Source organism: Sinohyriopsis cumingii, chromosome 8 (assembly GCF_028554795.1).
Source record: "Sinohyriopsis cumingii isolate HCF-2022 chromosome 8, ASM2855479v2, whole genome shotgun sequence".
Lineage (NCBI taxonomy): Eukaryota > Metazoa > Mollusca > Bivalvia > Unionida > Unionidae > Sinohyriopsis > Sinohyriopsis cumingii.
This window is the reverse complement of record NC_142968.1, coordinates 110,084,070-110,107,260: the sequence shown is the minus strand read 5'-3', so window position 1 is coordinate 110,107,260 and position 23,191 is coordinate 110,084,070. Positions and strand designations below refer to the sequence as shown.

At 33.6% G+C, this 23,191-nt stretch overlaps 1 protein-coding gene across 5 annotated transcripts in view; it reads left to right on the top strand.

Moving 5' to 3' along the window:
• Positions 1–23,191, top strand: part of LOC149794367 (uncharacterized) — a 396,171-nt gene that overhangs the window by 229,763 nt on the left and 143,217 nt on the right. For all 5 annotated transcript variants that reach the window (XM_089968539.1, XM_089968538.1, XM_089968537.1 and 2 more), the window contains 2 exons: positions 9,423–9,548; positions 13,812–13,949. In XM_089968539.1, the coding sequence (XP_089824665.1) occupies positions 9,423–9,548; positions 13,812–13,949 (264 nt within the window). The remainder of the gene's footprint in view (positions 1–9,422; positions 9,549–13,811; positions 13,950–23,191) is intronic.

The following is a 23,191-nucleotide window of genomic DNA, read 5'->3' as shown; positions in this document are numbered from 1 at the left end:
TTTGTGTTGGTCAACATTGGAAAGGTGCAGATAATGGCCCATGGAATAAAACCCTGGCCTCAACAAAATTTATGTCATCTAATTATCGAGTATGGTGGATTCCTGTGGAGTAACAGAAGTACACAAAGGTGAAAATTGATAGGATTTCCACAGATAAAAATACATGTTTATGTCAACACATTTTATTATATTACAATTCTTCAGTTGTATTACTACATACAATTTTACAGGTAAAAATAGATCTGATTGCACAGGTGGGTTTCTGTACAATTGATAATACATATGTATTCAAAACATGGATTGACCCTGACACAGATTACCTGTAGTTAGATCAACATATATACCAGGGGTGCACAACCTTTTTTTAAGCAAAAGACCATATTGTATTTTCCAAGATCACTAGAGGGCCGCAAACACTCATTTCATTAATATAATTACTGTTCACGGCCAAATTTCTGTGTTGTATTAATTTGCTTTGAGGGCAGGACAGAACTCATTGAATTTGTGTACGTTGATCAGATTAGGATGGTTGTGACAGTGCAGAGCAACTCATAATTCAGTTGTCTTGTTTGCAGCTCAGTGAGGTTTCTGCAGCCCAGGTCCCCTATTGATAGATACTTGGACTCACCCATGTGATTAAACTGTGAAATCAAATGTATGTAGCATGGAATTATGTGTAGCATATGCTTAGTAAGGGTTGTTTGAAGGTGCAGTAACTCTGATGGAATAATGAATGCTTCCTTTTCGAATAAGGACAAATATTGTCCATTCATACAATGCAGCTATTTATAACAGTGTAGCAAGACTTGTAACACAATATCAGTTAATCCCTAGAGCATACACACATACACACTTGAACTGGTTAAAAGAGTTCACCAAAGAAGCCAAAGCATACACAGGCCAAACACTGTAGCACACATTTGTTTTATATGGTGAAGATATTGTACACCTCTTTAACCTCTACTAAAGAGTACGCAAATCAGCAGTGTTCAGACGATTCTTGTGGAAGGATTTTTGAGCTCTCCTTACTGTACAGCAAGTAAGCTTTATTTGTTAAGGCCCATTGCCCTTTGTACATCCTTCATCGTATGTCCATTTAACAAGAAATGCTTCTTACCATTCTGGAGTCCATATTCTGATCTGTTTGGAATTAAACCCAGAATATGGGTTTATATTGTAAAAACTTGGATGAGTTCGACAACGAGCATGACTTGTACATGTTAAGAAAATGATATTGCAGCTGATTAGCTATCCTTGTTACCTCACTAGAGACCAGATTTTTTAAAATCTCATTTTGATAAAACTTGGAATCCATGTTTGTATCATTGAATCCTGTAATGAGATTGATAATGGATATGATCCATGCATACTAATTAGGTGTCTTGCTTCTGATTGGCTGAGTTTGTTACCCTCAGCAATATGGATTTTTTTTATCATTAAGTTTTTGCATATACACGTATTTTATAATGATTGAAATTCACACATATTAACTAAACAATCTTGCATCCGATTGGCTGACTTTGTTCCATCTCTGGAGGCCAGTTGTCTGATTCAGTTTTGATACAACTTGAAATACATGTTTATGATTAATGCATATTAATGGTGTAATGTTGCATCTGATTGACTAATCTTGTTATCAGTCAGGAAGCCATATTTGTGATTCAGTTTTGGAATATATGCCTCTGTCAAATTCTTGGACTGTTTCATTAATGAGTGAGAGTGATGTATTAATGAGGGGATTTTGTATCAGATTGTCTGGGCTTCTTACAACCTTGAAGCCATATTTTTGATCTGTTGGGTGTACATCATCTCAGTCAATGATGACTTACAGTATGAGCAAGAGACAGCAAATTAACTATGCCTTCATCTTTGACAGAATATTTATGAGTATATAGTTAAACAAGTAAACCGCCATATACAGTTTGGGGGATAGTTTACACGGGATGTGTTCTGACAATAGTACATAAGCCTGCATAGTGAAATGGTTTGTTCTGTGCCCAGCAGAACATTTACATATACACATGGAGGGCTCACAAGTCCAAGGCTAGCAAATTCCTGTCGGACTAACAGTTTTCATAATTTCAATGATGTGATGGATAGTTAAGTTTCATTTATCACTAATATTGTTTAGTGAAAAGGACTAGTGATGATTCAGCAGTTAGTACAATTTCTCAATCTGCTAGTCCTTTTGGCCTTAAAGATTTTTTTTAAAAATTCTAGACCTGATATATATATATATATATATATATATATATATATATATATATATATATATATATATATATATATATATATATATATATATGCATGCTTACCCACCCACCCACAAAATATGATACTTGAACCCACTCCTACTTAAAAAATTCCCACTTAAAAAGTTTTTGGGTTTGGGAATTTGTGTATATATACAGACACATGTACAAATACACACACATGTACAAATACCATATGCATATCAATATCCCCTTGTTCATCTCACTGTCTGTCTTCTGTCCAAATTTCAATTTGCCTTTGTAACATGTTTTGCTATCCAATATGATACTTGTACTGTGCAAAAGCACTTAACCTAATTAGGGCTTCTTGAAGGAAGCTGTATGGAAGAAACTGAGTCCAAAATATTTGGTTATAATTTGGATTATATAGTAATAAAAATAGTTGAAAAATGTTTTTTTAATGGCCTAAATCATAAATAATACCCTCCTTGGCCCCACCCTCCTCTTAGAGCTGATGAATATTTCAAAGCAGACTAGGTACACAGCAGAGGGTTTAATTTAACTTGTTAAACTATATTTATATCTCACTTATATATAACAACTTACAAAACAGTATGTAATTTAGTAAGAAAGTACAGGCGAAGACTTTTTGTTTCCAGTGTAAAAATATTTGATAGGTTAAAATGAAATAAAGAAAATTAGCTTTAATAATGTTCAGTGCATACCTAAACCTAGAACATAATTGTAAAAATATGCTTGAATCATTTGCAAAGCAATACTTTCTCATCTAATATCCTTGCAAGAAATAGCATTGTCTTTGACCTTTAAGTTCACTTATGTTGCAGACTTGGGTTTCTTTTTACATTTTGTATGCGCCTGCCCATAAGGAATGGAGTATTATTTTATGATGTCTGTTACCAATTCAATTTCTTCAAGATAACTAGAGTTCTCCAACATTAAGCCTTACAAACTTTGTGGGTCTCTTGAACTTGGATTAAGGAAGAAGCTTATTGATTTTGGGTTTAGAAGGTGAAAGGTCAAGGTTACAGTGACTGAAAGAAGAAGAAAAATTGTTTCTGTTTAGGAAACAGATCTTCATCACAGACCTGGGTCAAGCCTTATTGGTGGCAAACATTTGTGTTAATGAAGAAACCAGTCAGTTTTGAGTCAAAGGTCAAAGGTCAAGATCACATGCTTAAAAAAAGTAAATTGGTTTCTGCTTAAAAGTTGTAGTTCTCACCCATGTACCATCATCAAAGGTTGCAGATGCCTCACATCGTGTATAAAAATGAAACCTATGTTTTGTGGGTCAAATGGTTGAAGGCCATTGTGACTGAATAAAGAAAATGCCTTTTACATCATAACTTTAAACCTTGACCAAAGTTTCTGGAGGGCTTGCACTTGACATGGAAGAAAACTGTTGATTTTGGTGTCCAAAGGTCAAGGTCATTGTGGCTGAAATAAAAATACAGTTTGCAGAATAACTTTTGCCCTCAAGTAAGATCTTGACCAAACCTTGTGGATGGCTTGCACTCAGGGTAATAAAGAAACCTCTAGATTCTGAAGGTCAGAGGTTATGGTCATGGTAAATCTAATGAGAAAATAATGGGTTGGTCATATTAATAAGTTAACCAATGGCCCTGGTCATTGAACCCCTTCAGTTAATAATCTTTGGAGTGGACTATGCCTTAGTGCCTTGGAATGCAACCAAGAGGACTATTAAACACAGGGTGGGCACATAATGTGCCGTTCTCACTACACTTGTTATTTGTTACCTTTTTGTTTTAAATTTTTAGTAATAGTCTTCATTTTGTATTATTTTAATCTTAATTTTGATGTTTTGTACTGGTAACTTATTTACACCATAATGTAATTTTTGCCACCATGGTTTTGAAAGGGTACATTAAATACTTTGTTATTAGGTAGAATAGATAATGCTGTATCCTTCTGTTTCTGTCCAAAAAAAAAAAAATCAGGTGAAATCTTAGTAAAACTTTTATTGTTACTTTTTCCAAAAATAGTTTTTTATATTAAAACAATAGATTCAGTTATTATATTTTCAACAGTAGAGCATATGTAGAACCCTTCTACTTGAAAAACTGTTACTTGTCATGTTGTATGTAGATAATTTTCAACACTTTCGTCGCTGTGTCATTGAGTACTCGATACAGGCTTAACCACCTCACTGCCGTTTGTATTTTTCAACAGGTTGCTTTAATCAAATAATCACTTATCTAAGAATCACTTTCCAATTGAGTGTAGTTTGCACAAAGATCTCTTTTAAAACTTTGTGTTGATAACAACCACCTGCATATAATGCCCAACTGCCCATAAAGATCAAGTACAATATTAAATAGCTTCCATTGTACATGACGTAACACTTTTAAATGTAGTTATAAAATCCACATTATCACTAAAACTACGTCTGTCTAGTTTCCAGTTTGACTAATATGCACACATTTTATTGTATAGGCAGTGTTATTGTTCGTAAAGGTTTTGATATAAAAAAATTTTTTTTTTTTTTTTGGCATGTTGATTTCGTCGTTGTTAGACCAACTCTTGCACATGCAAGACAATCTATAGTTTCTAATAATAGTAAGTTCTAGTACCTCAGACGTCTGGCACCCAAAGAGTCACGTTTGTAAAGGAGATGGGACTTATCTTGTAATGCCTTACTCGTATGATGTAAAGCATTTGAGATGGTTTATTAGAGTCACTACGACAGGCGACTCGATTACTACTTAGAAGGTATTTGGGTTTGTTCATATTTTTCGGATAGGTCAGGTCACAACTTGTTAACTATATGGATATTCGATTGTCGTACCTTGACCCCAAGGTGTAAATAAATAAAGGTCTGCTTGAAAGTGACCACTAGAAAAGGTGACTAGATTAACACCTGCTGATTAAAGATTCAGTGTGAAAAAATGAGTGACTATTTTATGTGACAGGATGTGCATGTTCGTATTGAGAGGGATTTGGAGGTGTACAAGGTTTTGGTTCGTCTTGAGTTGTCTATTTCATGTATACCGGTGAACAGACAAAGGGAGTTCTTTTGACTCAACTGTGCACTTTTCATGGTAAGTGAACAATAATACTGAAACCAGCACTGATAATTGCTGGACTTGTTCAGAAGTTAGAAGGAATGTCCCTTGTTTCAGTTTTGACACTTTGATGTAACAAGCCGTGACGAGGATGAGTCATGTATGTATGTATATACAGATTAAAGGTAGGATAAACTTAATTGCAGTTTAAATGTTATCTATTACTATTTGAACAAGACGGTCATGTATTTACATTAACTGCTAGTGGAAGAAGTCATTCTGATGAAGTACTTTCATGGCCCACCCAATTCTATAATTGTAGTAGAGGACGAAATAACATTGGACTGAGTATAACGTGAATTTGTCCTTGTAGAATATATATATATATATATATATATATATATATATATATATATATATATATATATATATATATATATATACACACACACACAAACACACAGACTCGTTATTAATATGCTTAATCTGTTCTAGAACTGAACATTTTGGAGGGGGACCCCCACATCTAATTTGAAGGGGGTGGGGTAAATAAAGGAATAAAAAGGGGGATTTAATGTGCCCATTCTTGATTACCCCTCTCCCTTTTCATTCCAGTGATCTTCAAAAATTGACAAGTTTGTAGGTTGGAGAATAGCAACACTTTAAAGGTTATAGTGTGATGAAACAGTTAGAGTAAAGTGTCCAGAGACAGCACTGTAGTTGATCTGGACCATTCTGATGGTACAAATCCTTGTATGATAAGGAGTTGACAAATCTGTTACGCCGACTTGTGGAATAAGCTTCCATGGGATATAAAATCTGCAGAACATATTAAAAATTTGGTTCATATTCATGTGTGTCTTTAATAGAATTTAGTTATTATAATTCTAAAGACATGCTAAACTAAGTAGTAATTACTTTTGACTTGAGTATGGTGCTCAACTCAGACATTTACATGGGCCAGAATCAATCTTGATTAAAAGCATAAATACATAATGTATTAAGTAAGGACACATGGCTAAATTATTATTACTTATTAATGTTATTATTATTAGCATTAGTATTACCTGTCTTAATGCAGAGAAAAGATAATCAGGTGAAATAAACCACAAGATCAGGCCCTGTGTTCTGTGTTCTTGACATTTTCTGAGAAGGAAACTCAAACTTCAGGTCTAAAACTTTGTCAATATATTTGATAAGAATAAAGCTAGAAACATGCAACTTAACAGTTTTTAGCATTTATGGTCATAGACTGGTTATAGACCAGAAACGTTCATTGGATAATCAGTTGTCCATCTTCCATCTGTCTGTCTTTTGAACAAGTTTGTTATCACTAGTCCGCTTAAATTATTCCAAGGACATGCCATGAAAATTTACTCACATTCATCCCCTGGTCTAATACAGACATATGCAACTTCCTATAGGGACAGGCTGGATAAACAATTATTAAAGCCACACCCTGTGGTGTAAATAAGAAGACAAAAACAGATCTGGTCCATAGTCTAGTTGGTCCTAAATGAAAATGGTGCTGATTTGACACCCATTATGGCTGCCATGACAGCCATCTTGAAAATCATGTTATTTCTCATCCTAAATTAAAATAGTGCCAAGCTTACCTTCAGTGGTGCTACCATTGTGGTCACTTTGAAAATCTTGTTACATGTATTTCCAATCCTATGAGATGGATGGCCACGTCAACATTGAGTTTTCACCAAAAGACTTCTCATGATGTCTGGTTAGCTCAAAATGAAAATGGTACTATCTAATCATGGCAGTCATCTTGAAAACCTTTTTTTAGCTGCCCCAAAATAGAAAGATAGTGAACATGGAGTTTTAACCAGAAAAATTTTTATGGTGTCAAATTGGTCCCTAAATGTAAAATACCGATCTGATGGCCATATTAATATGGATGGTCATATGAGTTATTTACCAAAAGACTTCATATCATGTCTAGGGACGTTGATGACTGAGTGGATGTGAAGGCGTTCCCTCCCAGCTGCTGGGGTGCTCTAGTTGCACCCTGTGTAGTTGGTCCTTGGTGCAGATCTGACATCCGATATTGCTGCCACCTCAGCCATCAGGACAAGCACCATTGACTGTGGGTTGGGGTTATCAGTGCCCCAGATAAGTAGTGTATCTAAAAGTTAAAATAGTAAAGTATATAATATTTTCTTTTGCATACTAGATAAAAAAAAAAGCAAAAGATTTTCACGTCGAAAATCAGTTTCTGTGCATATATTTGTGTAAACTAACACCCGATTTAAGCTTTTGGTGTAACATTATTGCCTGGTGCAACTTAACATAATTGATGAAATAACTTTTTTTTAAGGAGCGCACTATATTTATCAAAATGACCTTTTCAGTATTTCTCCAAAGGGGCCAAAAAGTAAGTAGTTCAAGACTATGTGAAAGGAGGTGGCAGTGGTTTTTTCATCAAATTTGGGTTTATCATAGAATAAATACGGCAGACTGCCAGTTGCATGATGGCCCTGTTTGACTTCAGCTCTTCAATCTTTAAAAATTATCTGACGAAAGAGTATCCTTCCCCAGGAAAACAATACTTGAGGAGAGGAAATAGTCAGCTGTTTGGTATGTGGCATAAAGTTGCCTAATGGTGATAACTCCAATCCACTAGAGAAATAAATCTACATATGTAATTGCTAAGGTGGATGAGGGAGCTTGCAGTGCATGGCATTTTTTCAGCATTTTATTTGGCTAAATGTTCATGTGCCTGACATTAATACCTCATCAAAAGTTTGGAATTTATAATAACTGGTTCCAGTGGTAGTAGTAGATTTTTTTCAAATACCAGATATATGCTGCGTTAAATGGCTTTAAATCTGTGTAAGAAACAAAAAGATGCTTGCCTGCAAAAAAATAAAAATACTTGTACGTTTTTAATGGAAGCTTAATAAAAAAAACTGTTTAAAAAACCACCTGTCAGACCCAAGGAGTAGAATATTCTCTCTTGCTTTCTGCTTCAGTTGTATAAAAATACATAGTGACTGTCCCTTGAATTAAATATTGTTCATGATAGGCTCAGTCTGATAAAAATCGTGATCTAATTACATTAAGTAGATCTGACAGTCACTGATATGAGGTCATGTTCTGTTGACCTATTAAATAAACCAATCAGAATACAGCTTTCATACTGTATAAAGTTAAATGCATCATTCAGAACAAATCATTGCTAATGATAACTAATTTCAGATGTAACACTTTATCTGATAGCTACGAAAAATAAAGAGGACAGGAAATTCAAAGGTCACCAGAAAATAGACTTTTATCGATGCCACCTGTTCATAGGTACTTATTAGATCCTGATTTAATCAGATTGACAATGCTTGCTTGTATGCTCATCATGATGTTTACAAAGTTCAGGCCAATTATTACCTTGAAAACCTTGTCTAATGATTAACAAGGCCCCACCCCCTCTTTCAGCACACTTGTAATGTAGACCCACTTTGGACTTTATTGCTGGTGAAATACTTTATACAGTAGAACCTTTATTTTTGGTACTCTGAAAGGCACATGGGAGAAAGTCAAGACTTAAACACCAACCCCCATTTGAAATACGAAAGGGAACAATTGTTAATATTGTGGATATTTATGAAGTTTGTTAGAAATTATGGATTGAATTGTTTTAATTACAAACTGCACAGACCCAGATCTGCTGTTGTATAATGCACCAGCAGATCTGGATCTGTGCAATTTGTTAGGAGTAATTAGTAGAACAAACAAAATAAACTCTGATCTGCAGGCACATTATGCTACTTTAGATGATGATCTTTGTTGTTTGCAGCGTTACTCAACATATAAGCGAGTACATATGGTAGTGCCATTGTCACAAAACATGCTATGCCAATAATGAAGATAAACACGTAAGTTCAATCTCTATTAATCAACTTATTTATCTGGCACACATTTGTTGAAACATACATTAATGGGGTTTTGTTCATATATACAGTTCACCCTTTATATCCTGGATGAAATCACTGCAATCATCAGCTTGTACTATTTCTGTTATATTATCACTACCTCAAAGACAAGTGTACATGAGTGTTATCAAGAAAACATGAAGTAAGTTCTTATAACTTGTTTTTCAATTGATGTGGAAAAAGTAAACTTTACATTACAATATTGATTTTTTTCTTTTTTCTTTTTTTAGGATTTAGAACCAAGTGAGCAGCTTCAGTACCTGAGAAAGAATAAGTTAGAACTTCTGCACAAGATAGCCAGTCTCAAACAGCAGATTCTAGAGATAGAGACCCAGGAAAATGAGGCCATCCGAGAGGTAATTATAACACAGACTAGAAATGTGCTCATTGAACACTGGTGCCCCACCTCAGTTCCTGAGAGACTGGCATAAACACATAATGTTTTATATTGATCATCAATTGATTACCAGGGATTTGCATCTCATGAAAATTAAACATGACTGGGCAGAAGGATGGACAGATAAGTGTGATACTGTATGTATATCCTACCTGCAGTCATGGTGGCATATAAAAAAAAGGAGTTTAATGAGTTACAAATATGGATTAAGCTTAAAATTGCATTTTTCATCAGTGCCCTGTAATTGAGAAACACCTTGAGAACAAAATTGGTTCTCATGCTCAAAATTAAAACTTTTTCAGATTTTAAAAACTTAAAAAGGTGTGGTGACAAAATATTTGCAGGAATATTCTACTTCGGGCATATAAACATGTATGAACTTTCAGTGATATTATTTTCATTGATTTGGAGAGGACTAATATGACTTGAAATGGTACGGACAGTTTTAGGTATGATTATCAATGATATTTAAGGGCTTTAGGTATGATTATCAATGATATTGAGGGGCTTTAGTTACGATTTTCAGTGGTATTGAGGGGTTTTAGGTATGATTTTCAATGGTATTGAGGGGTTTTAGGTATGATTTTCAATTATATTGATGGGTTTTAGGTATGATTTTCAGTGATATTGAGGGGCTTTAGTTATTATTTTCAATGGTATTGAGGGGTTTTAGGTATGATTTTCAATGATATTGAAGGGTTTTAGTTATGATTGTCAGTGATACTGAGGGGTTTTAGGTATGATTTACAGTGATATTGAGGGGCTTTAGTTATGATTTTCAATGGTATTGAGGGTTTTTAGGTATGATTTCAATGATATTGAGGTGCTCTAGGTTTGATTTTCAATGATATTGAGGTGCTTTAGGTTTGATTTTCAATGATATTGAGGGGTTTTGGGTATGATTTTCAATGATATTGAGGTGCTTTAGGTTTGCTTTTCAATGATATTGAGGGGCTATAGTTATGATTTTCAATGGCATTGATGGGTTTTAGGTATGATTTTCAATGATATTGATGGGTTTTAGGTATGATTGTCAATGATGTTAAGGTGCTTTAGGTATGATTTTCAATGATATTTAAGGGCTTTAGGTATGATTTTCAATGATATTAAGGGGTTTTAGTTATGATTTTCAGTGATATTGAGGGGTTTTCGGTATGATTTTCAATGATATTTAAGATCTTTAGGTATGATTTTCAGTGATATTGAGGGGTTTTAGGTATGATTTTCAATGATATTGATAGGCTTTTGGTATGATTTTCAGAGATATTGTAGGGCTTTAGGTATGATTTTCAGTTTAAAATTACATTTCTCATCAGTGCTCTGTAGTATGAAACAATTTAAGCATCAAAACTGTTTTTCATGCTCAGAATTACAAGTTGTTCAAACTTTAAAAACTTAAGATGGTGTGTTGCCAAAATATTGGTAGTAATATTTTATTTTTTGGCATATAAATGTGTGTATGTACTTTCAATGTTATTGAGATTTGATATATATTATTTTCAGTAATTTTGAGAGAACTAGTATGTCTTGAAATGATAATGATGTGCATTAGTAATGATTTTCATTTATATTGAAGGGATTTAGATTTGATTTTCAGTGATTTTGATCTTCAGTGATGTTGAGGGGCTTTATAAATGATATTGAGTGATTTTGAGGACTTAATTATGATTTTCAGTGATATTTAGGAGCTTTAGTGTGTGTGTGTGTGTGATTTGGATTTTTAACCTAGCTTTAACAATTTTTCAGTCATATCACCAGGATGACCAGTCCTAACACTAACACTAATTGAAGAATTGTTAAAGCTGTGTTAAAATTGTCCATTTTGAACAAGACTTTCTGAGGCAAAATAAACATATAAATTACAAATATAGATACTAACAGAAAGCCTGATTTGCATTTTGTTTATGCCTGTATGTTTTGTAACAGTATTTTGAGATTCATTGAATTTATTTACCTTCCAAACATCGTATAAACTTCGCGGTAAATCTGCCAGCATACTACAGATAAGGCTGCTGATGACATCGTTCAGGATCTACCTATATAACGATTTCTGATTGAGATTACAAAATAAAAAAATAAAAAGAAATTCACCCTTATAAATGTTAACATCGCAAGAACTGCAAGCGCTAAAATAATTGGGCAAAATTAAAATCCTCCTTGTTATTATTTAACAAAAGTGCCAGATGTTTGTCCATGAAACATACCTGCTTTACAGGTATGTGCCAGATGTTTGTCCATGAAACTTACCTGCTTTACAGGTATAATCCTACATTTCATATTAGAAAGATTTGGATGTACAGATGAATAATCATCCTACCATATATACTTATGTACAAGTCAGATGCATCTATAGTATGCATAGACCCAGATCTACCATTGCATAATGTGCAGGCAGATCTGAGTCTATCCAGTTCTCTAGGAATAATAAGTAGAACAAACAACATAGATTTGATCTACTGATGCATTATATGACGGCAAATCAGGGTCTGTATTCTTTGCAGTTGAATCGGACATATAAGTAGGGATATATGATATTTTGTAGGGATATATGATATTTTGTAGGTATATATGATATTTTAAGCTCTGTTCTTTAATAAATTAGACAAGAATGCCAGTTAAATTGAATAATAATTAATTTTCTTACGCCAAGCTGTCTGTATAAGGAATGGCTTGATTTGGCATAATATCATTATGCCAAGCAGTCTGTAATAAAGGAATGGCTTGATTTGGCATAATATCATTATGCCAAGCAGTCTGTAATAAAGGAATGGCTTGATTTGGCATAATATCATTATGCCAAGCAGTCTGTAATAAAGGAATGGCTTGGCTTTCACCGAAAGACTTATTAAGTTGTCTAGTTGGTCCTAAATGAAAATTTTGCTGATACGCTGTCCAATATGACCACTATGGCAGCCATCTTGAAAGCTTTGTTATTACTACTCCTGAACAGGATATTATTGTATTAACATCAGTGTTTCACAAGAAAACTTTTTCTAATGTCTAGTTAGTCCTAAAAGAAAATGGTGCTGACCTGATATCAGATATGTCTGCCAGTGGCCAGCTTGAAAATATTATCAATACTACTTCTCCTGGGGGCCCCGAGTGGCCGAGTGGTCTGAAGTGCTCTTCGTTACGGATCACTGCCATCTCACCTCTGTCTGCGGCGGTTCGAGTCTAAGATTCAGCCAATGTGGGCATGTGAGAAAGCTTGCCAGTAGCTTCTCGTGGGTCGGTGGTTCTTTCCGGGGTTTTCCGGGTTCTTCCTCCACCATTAATACTGGCCGCCATGTATAGCCTATCGTGCTGAAAAATGGCGTTAAACCCCACAACAACAACAACAACAACTACTTCTCCTGAATGAATGCTGATATTAGCATAGGATTTTCTTTGAAAGACTTCTTATCATGTTTTGTTTATCCTAGATTAAAATGGTCTTTTCAAAATTAAGATATTGATTTGATGTTCATTGTGTGACCATGTGGAAAATCTTGAATTTGCAACACCTCTTAATTGCAAAGTCATTCTTTTTGTCAACTGGGTCATTAATTAAAAAACATACCGGTACCCTAAATGTGGCCACCATGGCAGTCATCTTGAAAATTTGGCTTTCTTTTCTCCTCCCAAATATATGGCTAATCAGCATAATCTTTTCACCAGTAGACTTCTTATGATACCTAGTTGGTCCTAAATGAAAATGGTACCAATTGTACATCCAATCTGGTAGCTAAGATGTCTCTAAAATCTTGTTGTCACTCCTTCATTGGAATGGACGCTCATTATGGTATGGGGTTTTTACTAAAAAGACTACGGTACAACTTATGTCTGCATTGTTCTAAATGAAACAGTGCTAACATGACATCCTTGATATGCACCACTGCAGCTAATTTGAAAATCTTATTTCTGGAAAATAGCAGAGATGGTTAAAAGACTCAGCAGCTGAAAGGAAGAAATGGTCTTGTATGGTATTCCTGGAAATTCTTTTTACCTAGCAAAGCATCAGTCCCACAAGGGTCTCTTGGTTGTGAATCTTGTTTTTATGACAGAACAGAAAATGATAAATTTGAAGACCAAGCAAAAATGAACCCTTTTGTGGAATGAAGGAAGCGCATTCCCAGTCTGCAAATTAAATTGTCAATGGAAATGCAAAGACGTTATCCTTAAAATAAATGAGCCCACAATGTTAGGTTTGGGGAGATATTTCTATTTTATATCATTGTTTCAGCTTGAGATGGAGCGGGCATTGCTGGAGGGTGAACATCAAATGGAAATGGAGCAGTTGTCTCAGGATCAGGAGAAAATCAATCAACTTAAACAGCGCCAGAATCAACTTGTTCAGAAGGCCACAAAGCAGCGGGAAAAGGTATTTCTATGCAAAACATGTACCTTTTTTCAAAAGGATTGTATTAAAATGGTCATAAGCTACAAATTGTCTTGAGTGCATAGTAAAACACTATTACCTAATTACTTGAGAAGAATTCCTAATAAAACAGGAAAGTGGTAGACTTTGCACAAAACTTGATAATTGTTTTGGCTGCATCAGCATACAGGGTAACCCTGCTGTAATGTAATTATTAAGGTTTATAACTGCCAACAACATTATGTACCAAACAACATTATGTACCAAGCAACATTATGTACCAAACAACACGTACCAAGCAACATTATGTACTAAACAACATGTACCAAGCAACATTATGTACCAAACAAAATGTACCAAGCAACATTATGTACCAAACAACATTATGTACCAAACAACATGTACCAAGCAACATTATGTACCAAACAAAATGTACCAAGCAACATTATGTACCAAGCAACATGTACCAAGCAACATTATGTACCAGACAACATGTACCAAGCAACATTATGTACCAAACAAAATGTACCAAGCAACATTATGTACCAAACAACATGTACCAAGCAACATTATGTACCAAACAACATGTACCAAGGAACATTATGTACCAAACAAAATGTACCAAGCAACATTATGTACCAAACAACATGTACCAAGCAACATTATGTACCAGACAACATGCACCAAGCAACATTATGTACCAAACAACAGCATAGCAAAAATGATTGAAAATGTGATGAATGCATGTATGACTTTTTTTGGTGTGGGTTCGGTAAATAAAGAAAACATCAGTTATGTATAGTAGTAGTTTTTACTTCCTGTCAGTTTATATGAAATTTATATAACAGTTTTGTTTACGATAGTCCATTGCTTAATAAAAATAACTAATTGCTGTGTAAGAACAATTATTATGATCTGTAAACTAGCAGGGAATAAAGGGCATCTAAGAGAAAAAATCTGGTGCCATCATTATACCATGTTATATCCAAATTAATGCTATTACTAAATACATTATGGTCAGATTCCCCTGTACAAGGATCCCTCATGACGACACAGTTCAGGGGAGCTTTAAAAGTATAACATTAGCTCATCACGTACCAAGTTATGTTTTATATCGAAGTAAGAGTCATTCATGACTATGCCCATGTTATTTTAGGGACTTCACTATGCTCTGGTACTTTACATTGACAATTTCACCATCAAAAGTCATGGGCACTTTGGACTTTTCTGCATTAGCTTGAAATCTCAGCCCCATTCAGTTGATTTAATAAAGTGATCGGTGAAAGTGTTTGAAAAAGTTGGCTGGTCTAACAAGTAAACCAGGTGAGGTAAGTAGCTGCTACTTATTAACAAAATGAGTCATAAAGAGACTGACTTGAGCATACTTTATTAGATGGTGGCATGCCACTTGAAGCAGGTGCTTGCCCATAATTTTATTATAAGTGTTGTTTCATAAAAATGATGTGGCATACTGTTGACGCAGAAGTTGTACCTTTTTGTCTAGGCTGGTTTTCATGTCAGGGTGGCTTGGATTTCTTGACAGCAATCGGATTAGTTGTTGTGATTGGCTGTGACATAAAGTTACTGCTAGAAAAAAGTCTTGCCTATTCTGCATCCTTGTGACATTTAGGATGGTGAGATTAGTTAAGGACCACTGTTCATGTAGCAATTTATTACATTTCCAGCTGCAGTAGCATCAGTGTTTTACAGACATTGTGAACAAAATAAAGAATTTGTGTTAAGTTTTAAAAGTGCAATGAAACTTATCCTGGCTGACACATATATAAACTATATCTGTTGATAAAGAGACCTGTATATAGGGGATATTTATCAATAAAGGATAACTGTACATAAAGGATACCCACTTTTAAACCTCAATTGCATTTAATGGACATACAGTCATAAAGAATGCATGTATATAATATACCTGCCCATAAAGGGCACTAGTATGTAAAGGGCAGCTACTCTTAAGGACACCTGCCCCAAAAAGCACTATATAAAAGACACATGTTTGTAATAAACACCTTCATGTATAGGACATCTGGTTGTGTAAAACACCCATGTGTATAGGACGCATTCTCATAAAGAAGACCTTTATGTAAAGGATATATGGTCATAAAGAACAGCATTTACAGACTCCTTTTTGTTAAGTTACACTGCTATAATAAGATTGTCTCCCCTTTAAGGAAAGGATTGATTTTTTTTTTTTTTTTATTGCCTTAAGACTGTCCTTGTACTGTTAGATGGCATATAAGGATTTGACAATGATAAACTGTTAGGAATGGGGTCATTTAAAAGAGGTTGATAATTTTTCCACAATTAGGAAAAAGATCACTTTAAACAGTGCCAAAAAGACCGGAAAGGTACTTGTGTTTGGAAAATAACATTTTTCTCTGTACATTATGTATGTAATGAAATTACATATCATTCTATCACTAAGAACGGATTTTGAAAAACAGCTTAACGGTTAGTCTTTTATATAATATGTTAGTTTTTCCTTCTTATCTCTGAATAAATACATTTTGTTCTTCCAAACAGGCAAGATCTGTGGTATGTAGGTGTGCATAGTTTTGAATGATAAACCAGAAATATCTGAATTTAAGCCCCACCATAAGTGTGAAAATTAAGTAATAATTTTTGTTTATTAGATACTCTGATTTTGCCTCGTAGATTTAACATAGGATGTAGCAGGACAATATTTTACTGTGAAACTGTACAATTCATCTCTCATTATTATGTGATCCAACTTGTCCGTTATGTTTACATTGTGATCTGATTCAACTCGTCCAACATGTTCATGTATTTTTCATGAATGAAATCTTGAATAAAGCTGAAAAAAGAATAAAATGACCATATTTGTTTTGAATATTCATAATTGTTTTCTTTCTGCAATGCTTAGAGATCAGGTAACTGTTGTAACTATTAAAAAAAGGAGTATATAATAAACAGGTTATTGTATACTGTCTGATATCTGAGGTAGACTTTTGTATTGGTGTAGACAACTTGCAGGCTCATTGGCCTTTTGTACACTGAAATGTCAGACATTACACTTAGAAAACTCAATAAGTTTCATTATGCAGTGGTATGTTGAAAAGGTAAAATATTTTTTGCCTAAACAGCAGATGAAGAATTTATTATTCTTGTATCATCATTATCAGAGTAAGAGAGAGATAATTTCATTGATGTAGTGGAAATTCCTATTTGGTTTTAATTAAATTAATTATGGGTTTAAATTCAGATGTATTTATTACAAAACTTCATTTGATATTGCTTTATCTAATTGGCTTATCACATTCATCATTTCATTTCATTCCCAGAATTCCTTGTAAGTGTTGATAATCCTTACATCAGTGGTACACTGTGATACCATATATCCTGTCTTAGAAGTCAAATCCAAATGCAAGCTGATCCAGATGAGCCCTAGTGTGCTGGCAAAATCTGGGTTAATACTGTTTATTAGGAAAAAAGTTGAACAGTGCAAACCCTAATCTGTCAATGCATAAAATGCCAGCTCATGAGGGTAAATGTAATTTGCAGTTGGAGATGACTTGTAAGCACATACATATTCCAGATTTCCTTTCATTCTGGTAGTTTGCAATGCAAAGCAAAATGTCCTCAGCTTTTCACAGCAGTTTTTCCTCACCAACCTCCCTTCAGTGTCTTCACTTCTTGGCCTTTCCATGTGTGTCTCTGTGTGTGTATATATAAATATATATATAATAAAGATTTAATGATGATATCAATATGCATGGACATAAATACAATATATTTTTTAAAATTTGTTCTAAAACTTTAATGTCAATTAGCTTTTTAAAAGGAGAAACACAGCATTATAAATACAGGGAGACGTTATTCATTTTGCAGATATCTAAAGGCTTTATTCTGTTTCACTTTTCTTACATTATTTCTTCATAATTTTTTAAGGTGTACATATATTTTAAGGAAAAATAAACATGTTGTTTCAGGTGCACAAGTAATTTAAGTTAAAGGATTAAAAGTAATATTCTTAAGTGCTTAAAATTTTCATGTATTTTTATAAGATGAAAGCTGTCAGAACCAAACTTTAAACAACAGAAAAAAGTTTTTTCCAGGCTGGTTAATGGGATGGTCTGTCTTCCATCTGTTCATTAGCACAAGTTTGTTATTGCAACTACTCCTAAACTTCTTGGATACTTGCCATGAAACTTCAAGCGCTGATGTATCCCATCATCTAGTTAGTTTTAAATGACTTTGGTGTTTCTCAGACATTCATTTCACAGTGGCCATTTTGAAAACCTTGTTAATGCTACTCATCCTGAGTGAATGTTCATATCATCATGGAGTTTTCACTAAAAGACTTCTTTTGATGTCTAGTTGTATGGTGTTGATCTGATATACACTAATGCTTTCAGTAGTTAAAAGGAATTAATGGTCTTAAATTCATTAAGTTTTTTCCAGCCAGGAGAGTGCCAGTCCTTTCATTGAACTTGAGTTATCGATTGGTGTATAAAACTTTTATGTTAATAAATATCAGACAGTATTGTACTTCAGTACTCTAAGAGTAAGCAAAGAATGTGAAATTTTAAGAAATATCAACAATTATTTTTTCATTTACATTGATTTTGGAGGATCATGTATTATATTTTGGTACACGTATAGATTTAGTTTTCTTACAAGAAATATGCATGTATAGTAGTGGACGAAAATGCTTTAAAATACTCAGAAAAATTATTTTGTGCAGCTTGTTCAGTTTGCAAGAAAGAATACAATGCAAAATGAGCTATTAAAGATACATAAAAATGATTGAAAGTTTGCATCTTTCTCCTGAATTTCTAAGAAATAGAAACCCTGTCTGATCATTATTTAAAAATCTTAAACAATTGATCCGACTTGGAGATGTATGTCCTTTGAATGTGACAAGTTGGTTCAATCTAAACTTGTTTATTGGAAGTCCCATCTTTTTAAATGCTTTTGTGTATCTATAGGGCTTCTAATAAACCAGGTTCTACTGTAATAGGAGAGTCTGCAAATAGGTGCATATGCATTGTTTCTCCTTTAATATGGCCATGGAGCCAACCTCATCAACTTTTTAAAGTTAGGATGGGCATCATTTTCACAGTGAAAATCTTGTATGCATTCTTTTCATCCATGGCTGTCTGCTGTAGGATTTCTTCATTTTTGATAGCTATTCATAAACCAACTAACCTTTCATTTCTACCTCAAGTAAAATTGTCTCCGAAGGTTAGCTCTGCATGACATGTCATGCTGATTGAGTCAGCCAATCAGAATAGAGGTCACTTCCATTAATATATAAGAGCTTATTCCATTGGCTCATTGATGGCTAATTATGTTTATGCTTACAGATGGCAGTCATGGGTGAAAAACAAACATTTCCCCTGGTTTGCAATGATGGGGTGGGATGATTTTTAGATGTATAGTTTTGGTAAAGTAATTTGCAAATCTGTAAATATGGTGTTTATCATCTATCACAGGCTTATCATTGGATAAATATGGTACCCATGCAAGTACACATTGCAGTGATATGCTTGCACACATGCACCCACATGTGCACAGACATGCACCCACACATGTGCACAGACATGCACCACACATGCACAGACAGTAGTATAGTCCTGTCATGTGTAAAAAAATAGAAGCAAAGACAGTGAATTCTACTATAAAATGATGAAGTTTATGTCTAATTTCAGAGATACACTATTGTTTATAGTATCTGATATTGTTGCATATTTTTGTGATTGGAAAATTGACACTTGGTCCTTTTCTTCCTACTTACTTTGTATACAATAATCACCCTTTTTTCATTCTTACCTATTGTTTATGTGTTAAAGAAGGCCTTTATCAGTTAGGACCATGACATGCAAATAATGTGCCCTGGGGTTGGAGATGAATAACTGTATTTTTCACCATGCCTCTATTTTGAACTAATTTTAAAGACTGATTATTCATATCTGAAATCTGGAAATTCAGGATACAGAAAGTGATTTAGTCAATTTTAGAAACAAGATTAAAGTATTGTATTGTTTTTTTAATTTTAATTCTTATCAAGTACAAACATTAGCATGCAAGGTTGCAAATGCAGATGAAACATGTCATGTTGGTAATTCAAGCTGTTGCCAGAACTGTGGAAGATGATCTTTGCCGTGTTGGTAATTCAAACTGTTGCCAGAAACGTGAATGATGACCCTTGTCACATTGTTAATTCAAACTATTGCCAGAAGTGTGAATGACAGCCCTTGCCATGTTAATTCAAGCTGTTGTCAGAAATGTGAATGATGACCCTTGCCACATTGTTAATTCAAATTATTGCCAGAAATGTGAATGACAACCCTTGCCATGTTAATTCAAGCTGTTGTCAGAAATGTGAATGATGACCCTTGCCACATTGTTAATTCAAACTATTGCCAGAAATGTGAATGACAACCCTTGCCATGTTGTTAATTCAAGCTTTTGTCAGAAATGTGAATGATGACCCTTGCCACATTGTTAATTCAAACTATTGCCAGAAATGTGAATGACAACCCTTGCCATGTTGTTAATTCAAGCTGTTGTCAGAAATGTGAATGATGACCCTTGCCACATTGTTAATTCAAACTATTGCCAGAAATGTGAATGACAACCCTTGCCATGTTGTTAATTCAAACTATTACCAGAAATGTGAATGATGACCCTTTGAAAAAACAGCATCTTACTATGTATTTATTCAGGATTCTGTTGTCAGCAATTGTATATAGTTAATTTTATTGTCATGATTCCATGTTGTATTTTCTTTCTTGCATTTTAGCTGTTGTAAATTTAAATATAATGTAAAATCATAACTGTAATTACATAAGATTCCAGTATTTTTAACACAGATCTGTCTTTAAAGAACGTCAGATTGCCTTTGAAACTTTTATTATGTCTACATTTGCTCATCATCTCTGAGAATAGTTTTTGTTTATATAAGTAAAATTAATTTGAGAAAAAACAGTAGTCTCATTCAACGACAAATTCTTTCCATATGTAACATTCAGACTTCGACAAATTATGGAATGAAAACATTCTTAACATAATTTGCTAGAATATGGGTTTATATTACTCAGATGTTAATGAAAAGAAAATTTTGTAATCAATAATAAGTTTACAGTTTACATTTTACTTTTATCGTGAATAATTCTTACAACAGCAGCAGCAATAATAATAAAGTGATAATAATGACAGTGCATTGTGGTTGTTGTTTTTAGTATTATTATTATTATTGCTATTATTATTATTATTATTATTATTATTAATGAAGCAAGAAAAATTCTGATGACTAATTTAGCAATGTATACATAAAAAGTTTGAAAGATTAGAGAAGCTATTATGAATAAACACAATTATAATAATAATTATTATTATTAGTATTATTATTATTAGTATTATTATTATTATTATTATTATTATTATTATCATTATCTTCTGAGGAAGTATAATGTAGTGCTCCTATTATTATTTGATATATGTATAAAAGTCCGACCACTCCTGTGGCCTAGTGGTTAGAGCATCCGCCTTGGATGCGGGAGGTTGTGGGTTCAATCCTGGGTCGAGTCATACCAAAGACTTAGAAAAATGGTACTATCAGCTGCCACACTTGGCGCTCAGCATTAAGTGGTTAGTGTTAGGACTGGTCGGTCTGGTGTCAGGATAATGTGACTGGGTGGGACATCATCCTGCATGTCTGCGGCATGATGCCCCAGTTCTAGACCATTATAAACTGCCACACTTCAGACATCGTAGCGATATGACTGAAAAATTGTTAAAGCTATGATAAAAATCCAAATCACACACACACACATATAAAAGACCCCCCCCATATTATAAAAAGAAATATTTGATACAGACTGTTTAAAAAGTTCTTTAATTTCTGAAACAAAAACCTCCAAGAACAAGAAGTAAAATAAAAATTAAGTCAAAGAACATTGAGTTGAGAAGGAAAGAAAAATAGAAAACAAAATAACTTGGACATAAGATATACGAGTAGATCAAACTTGTCTAGTTGTGTTAAAATTAAAAAAGAAGGTTGAAAATATGTTTGGAATAATTTATAGATGCATACCATTCTTTATAAAATTTAAGTTCTTCAATTATAATTAAATAGTTGCAGTTTTAATAAAACTTTATTTTATCCCAGAGAAGCTTACAGCAGGAAAAAGAATGTGACTTGGTAAGGATAGCATAACTTAACAATGATATAAGATTTCTGGGAAGTAACTTAACTTTGTCATTCTGTATATATATATATATATATATATATATATATATATATATATATATATATATATATATATATATATATATATATATATATATATATATATATATATATATATATATGTGTGTGTGTGTGTGTGTTTTGCATCAACATAGTCATTTTGAGTCACTGTGACCTAGATGCTTCCTTATGTTAAAAATGTTCATATACATCATTTCCTGACTTAGAAGCTTGTACTTTCTAAAAGAATGCTGTTTATAAAACAATAGTTTTGACCCTGTATTTAAAGATTTTGCATTCTTAACTTGTTGTCTTTATTTATACTCCTTTCATGATATTTTAGCCTCTTTACCTTTTATCTTGAATATTGTAGGGGTACACATTTACAACAACTTTAAAGGTTTTATCTTCCAGATTTAAAAAACTTGTCATTATCTTCACATGCATACATACATCCATCCATACATAATTACATATTTTTTTGTAGAGAGATTGCCGTAGTGTTCAAACAGAGTGAAAAATGTTTATTCATTTTTCAGAAGAAACATATACTTAATGTATGCAACTAAAATATTTTTAATTTATATCCCCATTTCTTTAGTAGGGATATATTGTTTTATCCATCTTTCCTTCTGTATGTGAAATACAGTTAGCATGCAGGGCCCTAGACAGCAGAGTTGTCTAAAATGATCATCTTTATTGATCATAACCATCTCACTAATGCTCACATGGGTTCAAGTCTCAGGCTTGGCCAATGTGGGTATGCAAGAAAACTTGCCTGTCGCTTCCCTTGGGTTGGTAGTTCTTACTGGGGTATTCCCTGGTTCTTCATCCACCAGTTATACTGGCTGCCATGTATGGCCAATTTTGTACTGAAAAATGGCATTAAACCCACAGCTACAAGAATGATGAACTCTGTGAAGTTATCAATATTCATTGGAATTTATGTAGTTTTGACAGTGGATGTAAAGGTAATGCAAGAAAATGGTTGCTAAATGGAGAAATTTAAAGATAT